Here is a 23,382-nt window from a genome sequence, read left to right on the forward strand (position 1 = left end):
ATGTTCTTCCTCTTCTGTTCCTTGGGATATTTTTTAACCAAAATTCTGTTTGGTTGGCTGTGCTGAGGTCACCACTGCACATGGGGATCACAGCCTCTCCAAGGCTACTGGTCTTCAGCTAATGCTCTGTGTTAGCAACTTCACAGGGTTAGCTTGATAAACATTTTCTATCCCACTATTGTTCTTCCACCTAGGTTTTCATCCATTTTTGTTCCTCCCTTCAGTTTTTCCCCATGCTCTTCCCTTGTGCTGCCTGATTCCAAAATGGGTGGAGAGGCTTACAGTTTTATCCCTGTTTTATCTGTAGCTTCTAATTTGCAGGCAGAATTCAAACCAACTTTTCCCCTATGTTTTACTTTCACTGATTTCTCCACCTCTCCTCCATATTGTAATTCCAGTTGTAATTCTAGAAATGCTGCTCAGTGTAGTATAAGGTATGATGTACAGCAACTAATAAGTTGAGAAATTGTTGGCCTTATGGACTTACTTTTGAATTACACCAAATTGAGTAAGTGGCACCTGTTTTGGTCTTGGAGTGTATTAGAACTACAGCATTAGGATGATGTAAATGGTAGTGGGGTAGATAGACCAAACCAGTGGGTTTTGCTGGAAGTCTAAAAGCAGATGTACCCAGCAGGATCTTAATTAATCAAGGGAGAATGCTACTTTATATTTTCCAAGAGTTTTGGGGAGTTAGGGAAGGAGAATTCATCATATGCTCCGTTGTGAGGGACAGCTCATGCCTACAAAGTATATTCCATTCAGCCAAATTGTGCAGCAGAGGTATTTCCTGAAAATATGAGCTAGCCTCCTTTTTGTCTTGTATGACTGTAACTGAGAGCAGAATCTAGATTAGTGTGTCAGTCTGCATAGGGAATTTCCTGCTAGAGACCTTGAGAGTAAAAAAGGAAGTGGAAAATAAAGAAAATTATTATGCTGTTAGAGCATGAGTTAATGATTTCTAAAATCTCAGCTCTGATGTACCTGTCTGCAGTTTTACTTCTTGCTGGTCTTCATCCTGTGTATTCTTGACTAGTTCCCATTCAGCAAATATCTGTCAGGCATAATAATTTCAAGCATTAATCCTTACAGGAATTAACCAGCTTGTTAGTTGATGACCTGAACTAGATAGTTTCTGGGGATTATTGCTATTTAAATCTCACCTACGTTTTAAACAGTGGCAGCATGCCCTGCCCTGGGTTTCTTTTCTTTTTGTTTTTTTTTCTGCACTGATACAGCTTTGGATTGCCATCTCTTCTTTCACTCCTGCAGCATGGGAGGAGGCAGAAAGGAAGTCCTGTGCTTCCTCCTGCATCAGTAAGGAGGAAGCCACTGGTTTCTCTTCGTACCGGACTTGCTCGTGCTGCCAGCTGTGCCGAATTGCTGTTCTAACGCCCAGTGGGGCCAGCCTGGATTGTGGTTGCCATGCTGGGAGCCCACCAGGGAACTTTGATGGAATTACCACAGACTTTTACCTACCCTTTTTGCCAGATTTCCCAGGATTTTGGTAAGGTTTTTACAAGGTTACTTTTGTTTCATAATGTAGTGAGCTGGTTGTGACAGGCAGTGTGTCTTTTGGCTCCTAGTAACTTTTGCACTCATTTTCTGCTTTGCATTAAATTTGCTAGAGACATGGAAGTGTTAAAGATATCAAAGTGTCTTGGAATTTCAAGGATTTGAATTCTAGTGAAAGGGGAAATAGAAGTCAGTGGCCTGCTGAAGGAGAACCGAGGGTTCTGGTAGAACCCAGCTGGTGAAGGGCGCCAAGATCAGCCCATTCCCGCGCTTTTCTGCAGAGCAAACCCACGCCTCCCCTCCTGCCTGCTGGGGGAAAGGGTGGGAGAGCCCAGTGCAATGAAATAAGGCCTGATAAATTGTTTTGTGAGCAGCAGGCCAGGATGGGGAACTCCTTGATGTAAGGCAGGAGAAAGGCAGCCAAAATATCCCTGCTGTGGTGTGCACCAGAAGGTTTGGAGATAAGGGACAGTGGGTGAAGTTAATAGAGAGAGTCTGTTGGGAGCTGGGAGTGTGGCTGGTGCTCACAACATGATATCAGCTTTTACAGCCCCAAAATGTTTGCTGAACTGGGGCTGCTGACATCCCTTCCCTGGAGTGTGGGTTTAAGATCACATATGTAATGTTGAAACATGACTGGGGGTATGCAATAGGTAAAAAAAGGGACTAAAGAAATTCAGATTTATTTTTTAACTAGGGAGCATAGTTTGCATGAGCACTATTACTTGTGTTGTGCTCGTTGAACCCAAACAAGATCATCAGAGTCTCTTTTTTTTGGTGCTTTTGTAATTGTTCTCATCAGAGCTGGACACGTTTTCCTTCAGAAAAGTGATAACTGTTTTATGAACCAACCTTTTACAAGATACTTGCTGAGCCCTGATCTGTAAATTGAGAGTGGAGAAAAATTTTAGTGATATGAAATGCCTTTAAAATACAGCAGGTGTTTGTGGTATCTTTAGAAGATAGCTTTGGAGACTAGTGGGGAGATATTTTTATTTCTTTTAGACCAAAGTTGAGTTTGTGCCATGATGTCTATTACTCCTTGTAGAATAATTATATATTACTCAGGTTAAGCAAATCTATAGCTTTATGACTTTTTCTTCTTTCAAGTATTTGAGAATAAGTAGTCCTATGTCTGCTAGGGTGTGTGTACAAATCCTTGGCTGATCTGGACCCCTGCTGCTCTAAATGTATCACTGTGTTAGCTCTCTGGCAGCCCCAGGGATTAGTCCCGTAATATTTAGGGTGGAATTTTCAAGCTTGCTGAGAAGCAGCACACCCTGAGGGCCCCTTGGGGTCTGAATGGAGTGGAGCTGCCTGATCCCTTCAGACGTTTGCAAGCAAAAAGAGAAAAAAAGAGCTTTGGGTTCTTGTAGTACTTGTAGTACTCCATTTCTAAAAGGCTAGTGGATGATACAAGTGAGAAGAAAGAGCATTGGCTCTGCTTGGTCTGCTCAGCACGGTAATTATCTGTAATCACAGCTTTAAATAACTCTCTGGTCCTCCTCACTGGGGGATGACTGCTGACAAACACGGCTCACTGCTGGGTCCTGCTCCCATTTTACTCTTTGCTTGAGGTTTGATGAATCTTGGTAGGAGGAGGTTCAGATCCCCTCTGGGTTATAGACTACAGGACTTCAGTTCCTGATCAGGTATAAAAGATGCTAGAAAGGCGGTTTTCTCCTGGTTGTGCAGTCCTGAGTGATCAGAGTGCTGAGTCCTGGCAGTGCTGGGCTGTTCCAGCTGCTGGAGGGGCTGTGCAGCTGGAGCCAGATGTGGCTGTGCTCTAACCCACAGTGCCTGGCGCGCTCACTCTGTGGGAGGGTGACATGGAAACTGCAATAGTTCAGGCAAAAATGAGTCACGAGAAAGCAGCCTGTTTAATTCAATTCCAAAAATGTTCTCAACCACTCTAATTTATAACCAGCATTTTGCAGTGGTCTGCTTTTGTTTCTGAGCTTGGGGATGAGTTTGCTGATGGTTCCAATAGTGTATTTTGTTTGGGACACAGTCAGACCTTGTTTGCCTGTGGGTTTCTCTGTACACAAACCAGTGCTGTTTTGCAATATAAAGCTTGGCATTATCAGATTAATGCAAATATTACTTTTAATTATGTACAGAGTGATGACTGTTTAGGTATGGTTACTTACTGTTTAGGTATGGCTATTTACTGTTTAGGTATGGCTATTTACTGTTTAGGCACAGCCTCCTGTATGTTCTTGACAGCATTTCAAGTGTTCATCTCTTTCAGGGGTCATTTTTCTCTTTCTTTATGTAAACAGATCTTTCTGTTCCATGCAAATTAAAATCTGCTAATTTTTCCCTAACCATATGCTTTGATCCCAAGAAAATAACTCTTAATCAACAGCTTTAGTATCTAAAATTAGTATTGTCCTACTTGCTACTTTTTTTTCCACTTCCATAAGTCTCACTTTCACTGTATAAATATATCATTAGCATAACTGAACTGATAATGTTTTGAAAGATATGTCTGAGAAATCTTGCTTTGGAGAGTTAGTCCTTCAGCTGTTCTAAATGAGACAAAAGACCTGTGCCCTTGGAGCATACTTGCAAAGTACTTGAAAGTGACTTTGTTTCTAAGAAATATTTCCAGTATATACTTGACTCTAAAGATTTATTAGTTTAAAAGCCATGTGCTTAGTGCTCCAAGTTACACACTCAAAGGTGAGATAGTCAAAAAGATTTTAACACTGATCTTGTAAGGGGAAAAATTGCCTGTGTAAAAACCCCCCAGATCCAAATGTGGAAGCAGTGATGTGGAATAGGAAAGAATACAAACTTGCAGACAGATTGACATCCTGTAGCCCTAAGTATCCATATTACAACTGTAGGCTGCTTCAGAACACAGGATTCCTGAAGAAGGTGAATTATCCCACCTCTGGTGTGGTTCCTTGCCTGGAAGTGCCCCTCTCACCCTGACTCCCTATGGAATCACAGGGCTCCTACCACAGAGTGTCCCACCAGCAGCCTGTGGTTCAGTGCAGTGAATCCCTCTTCCTGGTGTGAGATCCAGCCCCTGCTGAGGCCACATGCCCCAGCTGGGCTTGAGAGTCTCTTTCTGTGTATCTGTGGTTCCAAGGGGTGGGTGGAAGCATGGGTGGTGGAAGTGCTGCAGTTTACACAGAGCAGTGGCAATGCAGCTGAAGGCTCTGACAGCCCTTTCTTCCCTCCATCACTCCGTGTCCCTAAGTACACACTATGCCTTGCTTTCACTGCCAAACCCCTTCCAACTCGTCCTCTGTAATCTCTTTGGGACAGAGGTTTATCCTTTTAACTGCAGGGCTCACCGAGGGTGCTGTGACAGCACACTCCTCGAGGCTCAGCACTCTGCAGTCCTGATTATGACACTGGCACTTGGGAGCACCCTGTGACAAACTGCACACAAATTAGGAGAGCTGCTCCCAGCTAGCCAGGGAAGAGGGGCAATTTCTCATTAGGGCTGTGGTGCCAAACCGAAGCTAAGCAGCGCAGCTGGGGTGTTAAGGATTGCCAGCAAGAGTTACTTGGGAATAGTCTCCAGAGCAAAACTAACTTGCAAAGTGTATTTGGCAAATAGGGATAACCACACCTTTGAGAAAATGAGGTTGTCTGTACACAATAATATGACCTGCAAAAGAGGAATGATTTATCAGATATGTTATTCACTCTGAATTGTTCACTGATCTCAAGCCAATGGGCAGACACCACAGAGGTTTATTAGTATGTCAGTGCTGTGACTGGCACCCAGTACTGAGGGATCATAGAGTCTCTGGAGGACAAGTGGGAGATAATTGAATACATAAATTCTAGTCTCCAGAGTCTGTGAAACTAACACTGTTGGCTGGCAGGGCTATTTTGTTGGCTCACTGATGGTAAAACTTAGGGAGCTGACAAAAGTTGAAACCACACCTACTTGGGAACTTGTCCCCAGCTGCTCAAGATGTAGATTGCTGGTAAACCCTCAGATATCTTTTGGATAATTTCCCCATCAGATTCCCTGGACCTGAAGAATCTTTGCTGAAGTTGTAGAGCAGAGGTGTTTAACTTGTGATTTCCCAGACTAAAGTGTCTGTGAGTAGTAACTAGGAAAATGAAGGCTCTCCTCATTAAGTTTGAAGTCACTAAAAAGATATCAGCATCTCAGCAGACACTTGAAGTGGTACAAATTAGAAAAGGCTGAAAATCACCCTCAACAGCATTTATTAACAGATTCTTCGACTTTGTTCTTGTCCTTTCAAGTATTTCCTTATTGCTTAAAGGCAAGAAACAAAGTGCTTTTGAACCCAAGTTGTTATCTGTAAAAGGATAGTCTTACTTCCCAGGAGGGCTGGCTGAATAAATGCTCCAAGGATTGTTTATACCTCAATAATGTGGGGATAGAAAAGCAAAATCTAAACCAGACAGCTATCTAATACAGATACTTTGTCTCCTTGATGGTAAAAAGTAGACCAGAACCAAGCCCTGCATTTTACTTATCTAATGGAATCATGATAGACCAACCCATCCCCTAGAGTGACCTGGAAATGCAAAAGTTTGTGTGTGGAGTGTATGAAATGGGAGACATTTGTAATGAAGGGTCTGCACTTACTCTTTTTACTTCCAAATGACTTGAAAATTGAAATAATAAAAATGGTGTGATCAGATCTGTGATTATCATTCCCTAGTATAGGCCCCAGAACCCAATTCTGCCTTACTTGTATGCTATAATTCCATTTGGATATAAAACTATTTTTAAATTTCAATCCCTTTTTAAAGGAAATGGCTTTTTAGACCTGGGAATTATATATTTTCCCCATCAGTCTTAGGAAACAAGAAGATATGGCACTTGTACTGGCTCTTACCAAAGTCTGAAATTAGTTTTCAAACAAATGACTGAAAAAAATCAGGCAATTTTTTTTTGGAGTTAACCTGCACAAAACATCTTCTGCTTTTCAGTTTTTGGTAAGAAAGAGAATATTGTCAGGTGTGCTCATGCTGTGGCAGAATGCCTTGCATTAGCCATAGGTTTCCTGTGGATTGTTTTGTAAAGGAGAGGCTATGATGTGGATGAGTGCTGCATGTACTCAGAATTGCATTTCTTGGTTGAAGGGGATGCTTGTAATGAGGATGTGGATGTGTTTATTCCAAAAAACTCTGTTCATAGTCTAGCTCGTTAATTAGGACAAACAACTGCTGACTGTCATAAACATTCACTGCCAGTAACACAGGAGAGGGCTGTGCTGGAAGATGGCCAAGGTGATAGGTTTATTTTTTGAGCCTCTAAAAGATTATGCTGGAAATAACTACTTCTTTTATTTGAAACCTTGGGAACTTCTGCATCTGCTCAGGCAGTTTAACTGGGCTCTGCATGGGTGCAGCTGCTGTTCTGGAGGCTTTCAGGAAGGCTGGTAAGGCTGGCTGGATTCAAAATCCACAGTAGTTCCTCCTGGAGTAGACCAAGAATATTCAGTTTGGAAAGGCAAGGGTCAGTGCTCTGTAGTCTGTGCCAGCTCCTGACCTCTGCTCCAATCTGAAGCAGACAGAGATCCCAGCTCTGTGCCTCTTCAGAGCTCTCTTTATCGTTTCTAGGGGAGCTGAAAAGTTACTAAATTATCCCAGATACAATTCCCAGAACCAAAATTGTTTCCACACTCATAATTTGTCTAAAATTTGATACAGTTCAGTGGGCTTTTAATTTTTTTTCCTTCACATTCAATCCCAGAACCAATTGAAAAGGGTTATGAAAAGTTTGAAGTATTTCAACAATTGGAAAATAGTCTCCCTAATGGTGAATGGTTTGAATTTTCCTGGAGCATTTTTGTACTTTTATTTTTGTAAGAACTGGGCTCTGGAAACTAGTCAAGTAGTACATGAATATAAGAATCCAAGACATATTGAAACCATTTAAAAACCTGTGTTCTATAAGTATAGGATTTAAAAGAATGTGTAAAATGGGAGTGGTTGTAAGAAAAGTTTTAAGAGACTTAGATTTAAAAAATAATAAGCCAAAACAAAAAATTGAATCCCAGTATGACTGGCAGAGAGAAAATAACATGTTAGGAAACATTGCAAAGTAATAGGATAATCCTAAGAAAAAGACACTGCACTTGCAAAATAATTTTAAAAGCTCTCAGTGGTGCATTACAAATATTAAATAAGTAAATCTTGCAATGTCCCAGAAGAGTTATTAGATGCACTAGCATGGCTCCTGCAGTGGCTGTACTTATGGAAGAACTGCTCAGAGAAATCTGGCCCAGTGGGAGCCACATGGGTCACAGGAGGGGTGACCTCTGCCTGTGTCTGTCAGGGTCTGCAGTGGAAACCCAGCCATGTCCATGGCAGAGCGATAATGCAGAGAATCAGCTAATTCATTCATCTGATCTTTCAGCAAGATGGCTCCAAGACCACAGCTGGAACAAAGCTGCCTCTGCAGCTCTTCAGCCCAGCACAACTGGAGCAGATTTTAAAAGCAAAACCCAACTTGATGTTGCTTTGGCTCTCATTAATTCAGGTTGAGTGTTCAGCCTGGGGGTGAGCCTGGGTGCCCCACAGCATCCTTCCTACTGCCCCTTCTCCAGGATTTTGGGAAGAGGTGGTAGGCTGCAGTACCTTGACTTCCCTCCTTGCTAAATGGTTTTGTGCTTGGATGAGAGAGTGGGAGAGGGGTGATGCTGACTTGAGACAAGTGTGTGTTGTGTCAGGTGTTCACCTTTCCCTCTTCCAAAGGTGCAGATATCCCGTGCATGTAAGGGAACCTCAGACGAACCAGTGCAAGCCCTGGCTGTGCTGTGGGTGTGCAGTGGGTCTGGCAGAACTGGCCAAGGGCTCAGGCATCATCTCTCTGTGGCACTGAAATGTGTGTGCCTGCCCAGACACTGCCAAGCTGTGTTCTGGGGGTCATGGAGGGTGATTCAGAGAATGTGGGAAGAGTAGTGTTGTGGGAGAAGTTCAGCTACAGGTTTCTGCAGGTAATCTGTTTTACATATTCCTGGTCCTAAATGTGCTTTCTGTAACCTGTGGATATACTGCAGGAGCTGTCCTGGGTCGGTTCTGTTTAGCACCCTGAAATACACTTCTTTTTTACTTCTACCAAGAAATTGTTACTGTATCTGATGAATAAAACTTGGTTTTGCTCAGCTTCTCATTAGCCAGAATTTCTTACACATGGTTATTGCCCTCATTTAGTAACATGTACAGAGGTGCCAAGTGATTTCTACAGTGTAAATGCACTTTCTACAGTATAAATTAATACACTGATTCAAGTAGCATTAAATGGAAAGCAGTTTTGAACAGCTGGATGCATTTGAAAATAACCATGAGAAGTTTGTACAAATTACTCAGAGGATCGCACTGGTGATTAAGGGAAGACTTTACATGGCACAGTGGGTCCCAGAGACTGAGCCTGGGATAGGGGCTGCTGCACCACTGTACACATGTCCCTAATGGTGACAGGTTGGTGTGTGAATGGTGGCTTTGCACAGCTCTGCAGCTTAGGTCTGCTCCAGGAGCTACTATGTCTCCTTTGTCCTTTTTGTACTGATCAGGGTCCAGAAGTATTGCTCAATTTCATGTCCAGAAGTATTGCTCAATCTTTTAGTTCCACTGATGCAACAGAAATTGGGTGAATGCTGTTGCTTGGTTAACTTTTATCTACTAATCATTAGTCCCAGCTTCAGAAGAATTTCCAAAGGAGTTATAGATCTTGCCATATCTCAAATAGACACCAGCTGTTTTTCCTCAGTAAGTCAGACAGTAAGTCTGACAGTAAGTCAGAAATCATACTTTTACCTTGCAGGTATAAATAAAGCTGTTAATACTTGGGAAGGGTTCCAGAAAAAAAAAGTCTGGTGTTGTAGCTGATTGCTTCAGCCAGTGTCTGGCTGCCCTGCACAGAGGGAGGACAGGAGGTCTCAAAAGGCAGCATAAATCCATGTCAGACATTGCAAGTTGTCACTACTATGAAATCCACCTGAGCATTGAGTTCATGCTAAATTTAATCATTTTTGTGGTACTAGATACAGGAATTGCTTGGTCAAAATCAGTCAATGATGTTTTATGCCTGTAGTTGGAGTAGCAAAGTGTTTCTCTTCCTTTTCAAGCTGGTGATCTTAATATCAAAATAACTTTTCTTATGGTTTCCTGTGTTGACTGCTTATGTGGATTGACTGTGTGTGGGCTGGGGGAGGGCTGTGAGGTTTTGACAAAAATTTCTTGTACTCAGAGAGCAGCAGCATGAGGGCAGAGTGTGAGTGGGGTTTTCTTCCCGTTGGATATCAGTAGGTTTTCCACTGCTTCTTAACCGTGTTAGATTGCCCTCGACTTTTTGTAAAAAGTCAGACTGGGATAACATTTCTGTATTGGCTACACCATGACTGGAGTACTGAAGCCAATTTTGAATATGATATGAATGTTGCCAGGAATAGAAACCTCTCCTAGGAAATGAATGCCACTTCTTGTCAGGGTCTATCCAGCAAATGCGCTGTGAGTTTTTGTTTCACTATAGCAGAACTCGGAATCACCACAGCTCACACTTGAGCATTCAGAAACTGTTTGCCTAGAAATGTATGTAGGTATGTAACAAGGGGAGTTTTAAAGGACAGTCCCTCTACAACTGCCAGATACAGTGAGAAATGTTAATGTGAAAATGAGTTGGTTTTTCAGCTGCAATGACATATGCGCTCTTTTCCAAGAGCTGGATTATTGTAGTTCAGAAATGTCAATTCTGAACCAGTCACAGTTGAAGAAGGACACAGCTATCTAGCAATCCACTGAGAATAGCATTACTCCTAGCTGGCTTCATCTTTAGAACTCTTGTGATATAAGTCAATTATTTTATCTTGAATTATATATCCTGTCATAATTTTTATATTTGAAAGAGGGAGTAGCTGCCCCATGTCACACCACCCTTACTAAATCCGGTGCATCCTGTTTTATTTTTTAAACCTTTTCAAGGTGAGGTCACTCTTTTTAAAGCTACTCTCAAGTTCTGAAAGCCACAGCCTTAGATTCTGTCCTGTCTGACAGGTCTCACTTAGGGAGGAATTTCTCTTTCATGCAAATGCAGCTCTGCTGGTCTGCACATGGAGCTCTGACCCCATCCTCTGCTCCAGCTGTCCCCATGGGTGGTGCAGTAGCTGGTCTGCAGTTCATTCATTCTGTTCTGGGACTTGTTGAGTAGAAAGCCTGATGACAGCTGGGAAGCAGCAATTCAGAGTGTTGTGAATGCTGACATTTTGTTTTTTCTGGTCTAATGTGAAAGAAAACTCACTGGAAGCTGCAGGGAAGGACCTCTAATATTGCATGAATCCTCTTACCTCGTGGAAAGAACATTGGCAGAATGGTGGGGAGCTTTCTGCTTGTGACCAGATGGATGGCTCTCCTTTGTAAAGCCTGAGCTGCTGAGAGCTGTGGTAGTTGCAAAACACCATTGGTCCAGCTTCACCAGGAGCCATGCTCTGCCTCTCACACTGAGCACTTTTTCCGCGTGAATTGTTTCATGGAAGCTGAGGGGCTCTGTGGAACTGAATTCTGGGCAACAAACTTGGGTCCAGTAATTAAGTCTCAAACTTTGTGCTGAAAAAAATCCTTCAGTGATGAATAACAAAGAGGAAGAATATTTTATTTTCCACAAAACACTGGCTGCTTGTCTGGCAGTAGTTGTAGGATGTGATCCAAACCCATTGAATGTTCCGGCTCTTGTTCTGTTCACTTCAGTGGAGCTGACCTACAGGGTGCTCTGTTATGGCTCATCCTTATTAGTCAAGTTTAGTCCAGCATGTCCTAGGGGTAAGCCTAGGATGGCTCTGTTCTATTTTACAGGCACAAAGGAGGCTGTCTGGGCAGTGGAGAGATTGTTCTCTAAACAGACATCAATAGAGCCACCAAGCCTCATACATTCCTGCTGATGGGGAATGGGAAACAGGAGAGAGGGAGAGGAAAATTAAAAGCTTAGAGTCTGGTATGGATTAAAAGAGATGGCAAAAGAAGACATCCACCAGTGTTGATAACCACCTGTGAAGGCTTGTTTGTGGTTTGTCTTGGAAGTTGCTGGCCAATTCCTGTTGTCTGTGTATCCCAGACTCACTGCATGTGCTCTCAGGTAACCTCTGCATGGTCTCAGCAGAAGTTAACTGATTGTCCAAGCATCTGATCCTGTTTTCAGCGCTGTAATACCTCTGCAACAGCAATTTAAACACCTCCAAGTTAAGCATGTGCCAAAGTACTTCATTAGTCTGGTGTCAGGTGCTCAGTACATGAGCCTGGAAGGCACTGCAAGAGTTTTCCACTGACATGACTCTGGGAAGAAAATGTTTGTGCTTGGTATAGCTAATCTGGAATACACCACAATCACTAAATTAATCTCATTTAAAATCTTTAAATTAAATCTGTTTACTGTAATGGAGCCTCCCACAGTTCTCCACCTTCTTTTTGTTTCCTGGTATATTTTCATTTGGGAAAGCTGCAGAGTAGACTGAACAGCGACACTGCTGCAGTTTTTGGTGTTATTCTTCAGAAGGAAATCCACAACATCATTAGCTTTTCTCCCTTGCTCCTTTGGATTGCCTTTCATTCCTGTTCAGATCTTACCCAAAACCTGCTTACCTCCTTGTTTCCTGTCCTTTCAGCTTCTTCCAATGCGATGACTCAGCAGCTACAGGATGAATTTGACAGTAGCGTGGAGAATGCAGAAGCTTGGATGAAAGCCATCCAAGAGAGACTGAGGATCAATGACAACACCAAAGGACCTCGGTCTGCCCTAGAAGCCAGACTGAGAGAGACTGAGGTAAGGAAAGAGCAATGGAATTCAGAGGTGGCTCTCACTGCTGCCATTGGTACAGCAGCTATTGCTGTGAGCTCTGGAGTTTCCATTAGGAAATTGTCAGCTGCCCCTACTGGGGCATTGGGTCTGTGTGGATGGGTTCACATCAGTATTATTTTTAAATTTTCTGTTTGCAAATTGTTTACAGATGTAGAAAAAGAGTATGGCAATTTGCTGTCACAGGCTTCCAAGATTTTCAGTTTGATTTGGAGCACTAGCAGCAGGTTTGGCAGGTTAAAATGTTTACACTCTCCTCAAGCCTGGAACAATTTGGTTGCTGCTTGCAATTACCATAGTAATTTGCAGACAACCAGCATATAGTATAGGAGAATCAGATCACATAGTGTTCCATCCCCTCTAGGACTCTGGCAATGATAGAAAAAGATTGCATTGTCTGGGTAATGGGCTGTTTTAGAGTAATTCCTTTGTCCTTTTCCATAACCCTGACGATAATAGGGTTTACAAATTCCCTTTATAATCTGTTTAATGAAAAGGTAAAAGTTCTCATTTTTTCCCTGGTTTTACTTCATCTGTTGTATAACTCTTCTCACAGAGATCCTGTTGCAGATTGTGCCTGCTCTCTTACAGGGATTTCACATTCATTAACTTCAGTTTCATTAGATGTTATCTAGCTCTTGTAATCTCAGAGAAGGAAACACTCCTGTTTGTCCCATTTGTACTGTTCATGATTGGAGGGAGCGGTGATATTTCTATGACTAACGTTGAAACTATTTTTATACCTTTATTACCTTTAATTCTAAGGAATCTCTTTAATTTAAATGGCAAGATGTTTCCTGTTGTCATTTACCCCAAAGCCTCTCCTTTTTTGTGTCTACTTATATTTGGCCTGCCTCTTCTGAAGTTTAACAAAAGACTTTGCAGCCTTGCATGGATGATGAGGTAGTTTACAATGATGTCTTCGGCCTTTTTCCTTAACTGAGGTTTATTGGGGGATGGATCTTGCCTCTGGCATAATACAGAGACTGTTCATGGACTGACGGATGGTGGCTAGACTTGCACGTCAGTCATAAATATCTAAAGCATTTTATCTTGGTCTGTAGTTTTATTTTTCTGACCTTAAATTATTTTCACCCCTTTCTTTTGCCTGGGAAACTATGATGTGTACAGTCTCAAGAAACACAGGAAGAGTGGTAGTTTGGCAAAAGAGGAACATTCATGGCAGAGATAACAAGTTATAAGGTCTAGAGATTTGTGGTGATGTGATGTGACCTGAACTGCTGAAGCCTGTTTACTTCTGTGGGCTTTAGAGGTCTGTAACATGCAAAAAGTCACATTAAGAGAGTTTTGCAACTCAGACTTTGGAGATTCATCATTATAAAGATTAACAAGTTCTTTCTTCCTGTTCCTTCATCCTGCCTCCTTTCTGGGCCTGGCTTCTGTCTCCAGCTCAGATGTCCTCATGATGTGCTCACTGCTTCACCTATTGGCTGTTTTCAAATCCAGTCATCAGTTTTCAGTTCCTTTTTTGCACCTGGCTTGCCAGGTTTTTTTCATGCTTCCTTCCTGTGGTTTATTTTCTGTTAATTTGTTAATGAAAATGTCAACCAATGAAAAAAATCATGTAAAAAACAGATTTGAAAAATAAAAATGACTGTACAACCACTGCTTTCTCTCCAGCTGTTGTTTGCTTCTAATTACTGGAAATCTATCATGCTTAGAATACAGCTTTACTCTTACACTTTACCTGTTGGATGATAGCTGTGGCTTGTATTTTCTTGCTTTGCCCTGCCCTTTGCTCTGCTTTCCTGGATTCTCTTAAACACACCTTTCTTAGGAAATCATTTCTCCAAACAACTGTTTATACATCACATGCTGCCTGCATGCCAAAAGGACAGGCTTTGCTTTTACCAGAATGTGGGACTGGAGAACCAAAGACCTTCTACTTGTCTCACCTTTGCAATAACTGACATGCTTTTGTTGTGTTTTTTTTTAAATCAAATCCCATGGGCCTGATTTTACCAAAAGTAACTGCTGATTTTGAAAATCTTGGTGTTTTCATTGTAGAAGCCTTTTTCTTCAAACTGGAAAGTGTGCAGTTTGGCAGGAGTTTATGGAAGAGCAGCAAGAAAAGCTAGTTTGATAGTATCAGAAGTCTGGATAAAGTAATGTTGAAAGCCGACATCCAAACTGAGGGATAATTAATCTGTTAAATTGTGCAGAACTTCTGCTGATTTTCCTACCTCTAGATACTTAAAATTAGCTGACTTGCCTTTCAGTTCCTGGCATTCCTATTTGTGTAAGATACACATTTTCACCAATTCATAACTTAGCAATTTAGGGTCAAAGCAAAACTGGGTAGCAGGCAGAAAATTCCACTAGTTAATTTCTCTTGGCTTCTTTTCTAAGCCACCTTCTATTTGCACTAGGAAGCCTTTTTAATATGCTTCATGATTTCTTACAGTATAGCTTAAAACTGAGAGGTTGCAGTGCAGCCTGTGGAGGTTGCCTCTTTGTGCTTTGGCAGGTGGGGGAGAACAGCTGGCCTGTGGCAACAGATTGCTGTAACCTTATAGAGCAATGGAAACACAGCCACAGGCATTTCATAGAGGATGGTCTGTTTTTTGTAGCTAACTTAAATGCTTTTTAACTGCTGTGTGGTTTTCAATTAAATTCAGTACTTTAGCATGTTTAACAGTAAGCATGTCTTGAAAAACATTAATATTTTCCTTTCAGGAGAAACTGCAGCAGGGAGTTAGGTGGGAAGGGTTAATTGTCTGTGTTGTGTAGAAACATTTCCATCCCATGGTAGTGTCATATTAACAATGGGACTCGATCATGAGAGTCTTTTCCAACCTAAATCATTCTGGGAGTTCATGATTCCTGGGTGAAAACAAAGTTTACATTTCATCAGTAATGCCTGTTTTCTTTCCATGCTTTCAGTATAATTTGTTTTTCTCCTAGAAAATACGTGCACTGGAACCAGAAGGCAGCTTGAAAATGGACTTGGTTCTTGTGAAGGCAGACGCTGCTCTGCGCAGCATCGGTGAGGATAAGAAGCACGAGGTGCTCTCTAAGCTGAAGGACATTAAAGCCTTGTGGGAAGAGACAGCCATATACATTACTCACTGTCACAGGTAAGACAAACACACTCTGGGTGTGTTGAGGTAGCTGTTTCCTCCAGTGCTTTCATAAAGTGCTTCCTGCTTCTCTCTGCTGCCTGGATTGTAGATAGAGATTCCCTGCTAATCCCAGTCCCATGAGCATTTTGGGGACTGTGTGGGGAGGGAGCATCAGTGAGACCTCAGTGCTCTGCCTTCACAGCCTGGCCCACCCACCTCCTGGTCTGGAATTATGAGTTTGGTCAGGCACAGGGACCTTACACAGCATATATCTTCCCCAAAGCAGAGAGGACCTGGGAAATGAATCCAAACCCTGTGTATTCAGAGCAAGCTAAATTGCTGAGAACCTTGCGCACTGCTTTGAAGGCATTTTGAGACTGTTGGTCTCCACTGCTCCCATCACCATTTCATCTAACTCCACTCTCTGGCTCTCCCCCACAGCCGCATTGAGTGGGTCTGGCTGCACTGGAGCGAGTACCTGAAAGCCCAGGATGAGTTCTACGCATGGATTCACAACATGAGGGTGACCTTGGAGCCGGACATTGAGTTGCAGCTTGGCTTAAAAGAGAAGCAGTGGCAGCTGAGCCATGCTCAGGTTTTGCAGAATGATGTCCTAAATCAGTCAGTCCTGCTGGAAAGGCTGCTGGAGGAAGCTGCTTCGTTGTTCAGCAGGATAGGTGACCCCAGTGTTGATGAGGATGCTCAGAAGAAAATGAGGGTGGAATATGAAGGAATCAGACAAGAAGCTCAGGTACATTTATAAATAGTGGGAAGTGTTTAAATTCCTTCAATCCATGGTGTTGTTTGCTACTTGTTCCTTGAGTGATGGAGCTTACCTGGTAGGACTACAAAAGGAAGCAGAGCTGAGGATCCCTGTTCTTTCAGTCAGTGGACTGTTTGAAACAATTGTCAAGTCCCAAGATGAGCTGTTGTCCTGGGGTGATAGTAATTGGGATGCTCTTACATAGTGCTTTGTAGTGTGTTGCTGCAAAGTATCTGCAGGCTGCTTGCTGTGACTTAGTGAATATTGCTTTAGGTCATCTCTGTGTAAAGTTTGAATTGTTCCTCATCTTTCAGCACATTAGTGGTTCATGTATAACCAGATGCAGTGTGCCCATCCCAGGAGTCAGGGAATATTACATGGGCACAGCCCTGCTGGAGGAAGTAGTGTTAGTTGAACCCAGAGCTGCCCTCCCTGCCTGCAGAACTGGGAAACACCGAGGTGGGAGTCAGCTCTGGCCCAACACTACTCAGTAGCCAGTTCCACTATCTGAAAGATTTTCATGCACACAGATACTAATTCTTGACCAATACTAATCCTCCACCTTGAACAGTTGTTAGATAGGCTGGTGTAAGGCATCCTGTTTTATCTTTCAGTATCAGTGATTTCTTTTCACCCTATTTCTGAGTAAAGATTTCAGAAAATGCTTGTACTTTTCACTTCTAGAACTCACATAAAGACAGGATTAGACCATGTGGTATGGCCGAGGGGCAGGCTTCTGTGGATGAGCAGAGGAATTCAATTTCTTACTAACCAAATCAATAGAAATACTCAAAGAGATATTTTAAATATATATATGTATAGACACATCTATAACAAACATATGGAAATTCTAGTTTTTGCTTATAGTGACTTCCAGGACTTTCATAGTCTGGAACTACCTGGTGCAAATAAAAATAATTTTCATTACATTGGTTCTGCTCGCTGCCTCTGTTATAATGCTGCCTTCAAATAATTCCCACACCTACACACCAGTCCAGAACTGGATGTGGTAATGGATGGCAGTGATCACTGGATGGCAGTGATGGATGGTTTCCCTCCCTGGGTGCTATTGTACAAAGTTAACTTCAGATCACTCTGGAAGAACAGCAGCACTGGGATGCTTGTTCCATTGCCCTGCTTATTCCATAGATACATTTTCTCTTTTGAAGTAAAATACTCCAAAAGTGATGAAAAACCCCATAAGCTGGCATATTTTGTGAGCATATAGTTCAGATACTTTTCTAGCCATAAATATGCAACTAATGCTAATATCTCTCCAAAGTATGGAGTATATTTGGAAATTCTGTAGCTGCACCTGCTACAGAGAAGCCAACAGCAGACTTGGGCCTCAACACTGATTATTTATTTTTAAAAGTAGATCACTTGATTACAAGGCATCTGGATATACAAATAAGAAGGGTCCTGGGAATTCAGGTGTTGTCTATCTAGATTGCTATTTAAAATTATCATTCACTCCCTCCTCACCAAAATTGTCTTTGGTTTTGAAGCCGGAGACAGTCATTAGTTATTTTAATAAAGCTGTTCTTTCAAACAAGTAATTTGAATACTCAAAGCCAGAATGTGAACTCTCTGAGACTGATTTTACATAGTGTGATTTCTCTAACCGACTTGGATATGTGCTGGTGTAAATGAGATCAGGAAGTGGCTCATACTAGTTAGACAAAATATGTCTTTATGTTTCCAGCCAACTGAGACACCAGAAAAAGCTTTTCTTTGGCATTGGTTCTAAATACCACATTTCATAGAAGGATGGAGTGAGAGAATCCAGCTAAGAAATCCCTCTTTCAGGAGGTATGGAAAAAAGAAGAGAGCTGGAAAGCCTTGGATTTTGCAACTGAAGTAAATGAGGAGTTTATTATCTAATGCCAAGGTTACAGGCACCTTGGGAATTGCATTGGAAAGTATAACACTTGTTAGAGAAACCCTGCCACCTCCTCCAGCGGGCAGGAGGAATGAATGAAAGAGCCACAGGAGTTGTAAGGGGGCTGCCCTGGCCCCTCACACGATGACAGGCCAGACTAAATGTGGCTTGCAGATGCCAGCTGAATGCCTGAGCAGAGGAGGCTTGCTGGTGTTTGTAGATTACACTGGTGTTTGAAGAGCATTTTTAGACTCTGCGCAGTTGTCCAGCTCTATCAGAAGGCAGGCTCTTGGACAGTGTTTCTTAAATGGATCTCCTGTGGTATTGCTTCCCTGGTATGAGCAAATGGTGGCAGGATTTGTTTTTTTGTTTTTTTTCTTAGTGCTAACATGTGTCTTTAACATTCCCAAATTTTAAAAGCATATCTTTTAATTACATTGACAGGAATATTTTTAGATGCGGCAGCCATTTCCTACAGTCTTTGCCTTGCCCAGGAAATTAAAAATATGCAGAGGTAAATGGTTGTGTGTTTTAGCATAAATGATGATTTAAGATGGTAAAAAGTTAGGATATACAGGATGCTGATATTTAGGAAATATATTAAATACTTCTGATCACATCAAATTAATTTCAGTCCATGTTGTCTCTGTTAACTGAAATCTAGGTATTTAGAATAGTTTGCTAAGGTACCACAAGTGTAAGACTAAAAACACCAGGAAGGGCTACAGGAGCTTTCTGTACTGCCCTTGAGGCACTAGAGAGGGATTTAAAGTAGGAACTTCCTTTATGTGCCTTAGATTGCCTCCCAGAGGAGGCTCATTTGCCTGCACTGACTGTGAAGGGAGCTTTGGGAAAGGGCTTCCTAAGCCTCTGTCCCACTTCCCTGAGAACCCAGGGCAGGGCATGTTCTGCCCAGACACATTCCTTTCTCTGCAGCCCATGGCAAACCCATTCTCTTCCTGTCTGCTCTTACTCTCTGCAGGGCCATGTCCTTGGTGCATGGTTAGCCTAGTGAATATGGATATTGAATTGCACATTGTGCTGCTCCCCAAGCAGCTAACCTAACAGCACCAAGTGATACCTTGTTTTTCATCATTGGAAAGTTTTCCTGCTTAACGTTTTTTGGGGGAGGGCTCAGCCAGCCCTTTGTAAGCCTGCACAGTCTGTCCAGATCCATGGCATCTATTCCTTGACCTCACAGACCAGCAGTGCACCCAAACTGTTCATTCTTTTGTTTCAGCTGGCCAAGGCTAGGTTGTTTTGACTTCCTTTTGAACTCCCATATTTCAGCCTAAGATTTTTGAGCTTAGTAACATCTCTGCTTTGTTATTCTGATTTTTGGAGCTTCTGCCAGTGAAACAAATTAATCTAATTCCCTGGAATCAATAAGCTTGACCTGACTTGGTTCACTTTGATGTGTGGCCCTTTTACACTGCTCTAAGGTTGTCTTCTTCAGGTCCTTGACCTGAGGTTGAAGTATGAATTGTTTAGCCTCTGCAGATTTGAGAACTGACACACGGGATTTAGCAAGTGAAGTGTTCTGCTGGATACATCTTGGCCACAGAAGTCTGCAGTCATAAATCTACTTTTGGTTTCATCCAAAGCTGTGTATGATGGTGCTATTAAAGGTTGTGCTCTAACAAATGGGGAGTATTTCATATTCCATGATAAATAATTGTCCCTTAGCTGTCCCTCCTCTGTCCCAGAGCAAGTCAAATGACTTGAGGGGAGTCACTCAGGATTTGCCAAAGCCAGCAGAGACTGAAGTGGCAGTGTGAAAAACAGACTGGTGGTGTTCCACTTGCAGGGTGGTGGCTTTGTAGTGCACCATGGGCACAGCCTGTTCCCAAAGGTGAAGGGCAAAGTCCCAGAGGGACTGCCACCCCCAGCACCCCAGGGATCCTGCTGGCCTGACTGGAGAGCAGGCTGACACAATGGAGATGGCTCACTGTCACAATGGAGATGGCTCACTGTCACCTCGGGCAGGTTGGCAGGTGTGGGGACCTGGCCAGAGCCCCACAGGCACAAGGGAAATGCACAGGGGACTTTTCAGCTCTACCCACCATGGAGGGCAGCTGCTCAGAGGGCAGTGATGTGTCCTGGATTGCACAAAATGAAACTTGGTCCATTGTCTATGAGAGCATAGGGTGTTTTCAAGGGTGCTGCAAGCACTGCATGGATTACACAAGGAATGATTTTTTTAAAAAATCGAATATAACCACAGTGTACCTCAATCACTCTCCATGCCTATTGGAGAAGGGCAAGTAAAATCCAGTCTGGTTTTGCAAAAGATAATGCTTTGGTTGAATTTATACTAGTGAAACAACAGAGCAGGTGGTTTGTGTGAAAATCAAAAAGGCCTGAGCTTGGGCTGGCAAACAAAGCTAGTCTGAGCAAATGTGACTCTGACTTGTGAGGAGTGCCAGACTGGATCAGCAGGCAGCAACTCATGATGTGCAGGCCCTTGATAATTCAGGGATTGTTGGTTATAAGGTGAACAGGGAGTAACTTGAAAAACAAAATCTGCTTTCCATTGGCTTGAATTTGCTCCCAGAATCTGATACCACCACAGAATAGTTTGTGACCTGCTAAGTAAGTGTGAAAGTGCCTGGACTACACAGCTACAATTGGACTACAATTTTCATGTCTCTATTGCATTCTTTTTTATTTTCATTTTGAGAGATAAGGAAGATATGCTTGTCTTTGTTTTTAACCTGCAAGAGGAATGTAACTACTTGTCTCCCAATGAGAAAATCAGAAACAAACTTCCATCTCTTTTCTTTTTCTAATGAGAGAGTAGAAAGTTTTGGAAATCCAGAAATTCGCCTGACAGGACCTTGCAGTTTGTGCTCTTGGGGTCTTAGACATTGAGAGCCTGCAGCAAAATCCAGTCAGGAGCAAGCTTTTGTGTACTTTTGTGCTCTGTTTCTCAAGGTAAACTTTGAATTCCTGTGGAGGCCAAGTGTTATCAGGGCTAGTGAAAAGGGAGTCTTGTTTATTAATTCTGGGTTAGAATGTAAAGGAAAAAGAGCCAGATAAGCACAGCCTCACCACTTCTGATGTCTCTTGTTACAGAACAGAGTGAAACTGCTTGAAACCATAACCAAGGAACATGAGCAGTACAGCACCAATGTCAACCAGTTTCAATCGTGGCTGAATGGTGTCACAGAGAGATTAAACTGCTGCATTGGAGAAGCAACCAAGTCTTCAGCAGAGGACAAGCTAAAGGCACTGAAGGTCCTGGAACAATACAGCTCTAACAAGGACTTAGGACTGTGTGTTTTTCATGCCCATATGTGTTGCTCAAACCATACCAGGGTGTCCTTGAGAAAAGAATTACATGTACAAAATAGATGGTGATTTTAGCATGGGCTAGGGCAGATGAGTTGTGTGAGGTCCTGAAACTGTTTGTATGTATGTTTCTTCCAGTATGAGTCACAAACTGGTCTGGTTTGTTTTTCTTAAAGCCTCCTCTCCAAGTGTTATGTGATTCTTTGAGAATCTTTTTTAATAAATCAGGTTTGGTAAACATGATACAAATAGACCCTGAAGACTCACAGTTTTTGAGAGTTTAGAGCTGTTGATGAAAATATCAGTTTTAGAAACAAAATCCTTTATTTTGGTGCCAATGCTTTTAATGTTTAGCTTAAATTTTCTGAGATCCAACTATTAATATATGTCTAGTGTCTAGCTCCTGTTCTCTTTGTCAGGGATCTCAGGTGATAAGCATTAATGAAAACCAGTATTTTCAGAATCAACAGCAATTAGTATTACTCAGAAGGCAGTCAGATTACTAACCCTGGCTTCTGGTCGCTTGAAAAAAGACACATTTTGAAACAAGAAGTGAAAACCAAAATACAACCAGGAGAGGTTGTCTTTTTTCCTATTGGTTTCATCTTTTTCCCCAGCTTCCCATTCCTGCAGATAATCTTTATTTGACTTCTTTTTGCAGGAAATTGCCAAAGATATTAGGAGTGGTGGGAAAAAATGGAAGCACCTTGAAAATCAGTGTGCAGAGGTGATTCAGAATACCTCTCCACTTGGATCTACGAGACTGAAGGATGAACTTGAAGAGCTAAGAAAAGCCTTGGAGAAATTGAAACTTCTGAGTAATCAGGAGGAGGAGAGATTGCTCAAGATCCAACAGTCTGAAAGTGCCTATGAGTCCCAAGCCAGACAATTAGAGGCAGACATCCAGAAGCTGAGAAAAGATCTACAGAGACTAGAAAATGATCTGGACCCTGGGGAAGGGGAAAAGACTGAAGATGAGTTTGTAACTCTTTGGAAAAAATGCAATGTAAGTTGTTACCCTTTGCGTGGAGAATCAAGTGCAGCCATAGACTGAACATGCATGGTAACATCCAACAGATGCCTGTCCCGTTGGTTAGAGATGATAAGGAAAGAGTATGAGTGTGTGTGGAACACACTGAGGAAAATGTGAGTGCCAGCAATGGAATAACTGCCCTGACTTTCATCTTACGCTGCACAGAAGGAGCAGGGATGGAGGATGTGCTGGAGTTTGTGCTTAGAGTTCAAAGGGATTATATGCAAAAAGACCACAATACAGAGCAAACAAAACAATTTACTCCACTTAAAAAGAAGCAGGAAATTAATGCCTCACTGCATATATAAATACACAGACACAGGTACACATATTTCTGAGGAATTTGGTAAGACCATTGCTCTGTAGTATCCTTCATCTCTTCCTTTACTTGTGGCCACATCATCAGTACAAAGGAGTCCCAAGATTGTAACAATCCAGTATTTACACCAAAACCAATCTGCTGCAAAAATGAGTGCAACAAATTTGTCACACATTAAGTAGATAAGAATCTTTACTACATGTTTCCTCTCAAGGGCTGGTTTTGCTGCTTTCAAAAAAATGTATTTCATTGCTATTTGTATGTCTAGAGCCATGCAGGACTAACTGGGAAAAGTATATGCAAAAAGGATCCAAAAAATTTAAACTGGTTCAATCCAGCTACATTTGCATGGATTTTAGTTGTTTTTGTTTCCCTGAGTCACCCTAGAATTAGCATTTTCTATATGTGAGTGTCTGAGAAAGATCTGTTCAGGCAAACAGATGCTGTTAAGACTGCTCCAAAAATGCAGCTCGTGCTATATACTGCAATCAGTGAAGTGAAACCAGGCCTGTTTGTGATCCACTTTGTTCAAACAGTGAACCCTGCAGATCAGGTGCAGAGGCTGGGCAGTGTGAGGGAAGGAGGGAGAGCCTGCTAGAGAAAAAACTGTTGCTGAAAATGTTTTGTGTCTTAGCAAAGACCATATTCCTTATAACCAAGAAAAAAGCCACTGAAAGTGGATTTGTGCATAGCCTGAGACA

The 23,382-nt window shown here is 42.2% G+C and overlaps 1 protein-coding gene across 1 annotated transcript in view; it reads left to right on the forward strand.

Annotated features, from left to right (window-relative positions):
- The window catches only part of SYNE3 (spectrin repeat containing nuclear envelope family member 3), a 57,013-nt gene that overhangs the window by 9,447 nt on the left and 24,184 nt on the right, over positions 1–23,382 (forward strand). The window contains exons 2-6 of the mRNA XM_033062452.2: positions 12,120–12,277; positions 15,236–15,408; positions 15,835–16,144; positions 21,114–21,275; positions 21,991–22,335. Of these exons, the coding sequence (XP_032918343.1) occupies positions 12,134–12,277; positions 15,236–15,408; positions 15,835–16,144; positions 21,114–21,275; positions 21,991–22,335 (1,134 nt within the window). The 5' untranslated portion in view covers positions 12,120–12,133. The remainder of the gene's footprint in view (positions 1–12,119; positions 12,278–15,235; positions 15,409–15,834; positions 16,145–21,113; positions 21,276–21,990; positions 22,336–23,382) is intronic.

This window comes from Catharus ustulatus, chromosome 6 (genome assembly GCF_009819885.2).
Source record: "Catharus ustulatus isolate bCatUst1 chromosome 6, bCatUst1.pri.v2, whole genome shotgun sequence".
NCBI lineage: Eukaryota > Metazoa > Chordata > Aves > Passeriformes > Turdidae > Catharus > Catharus ustulatus.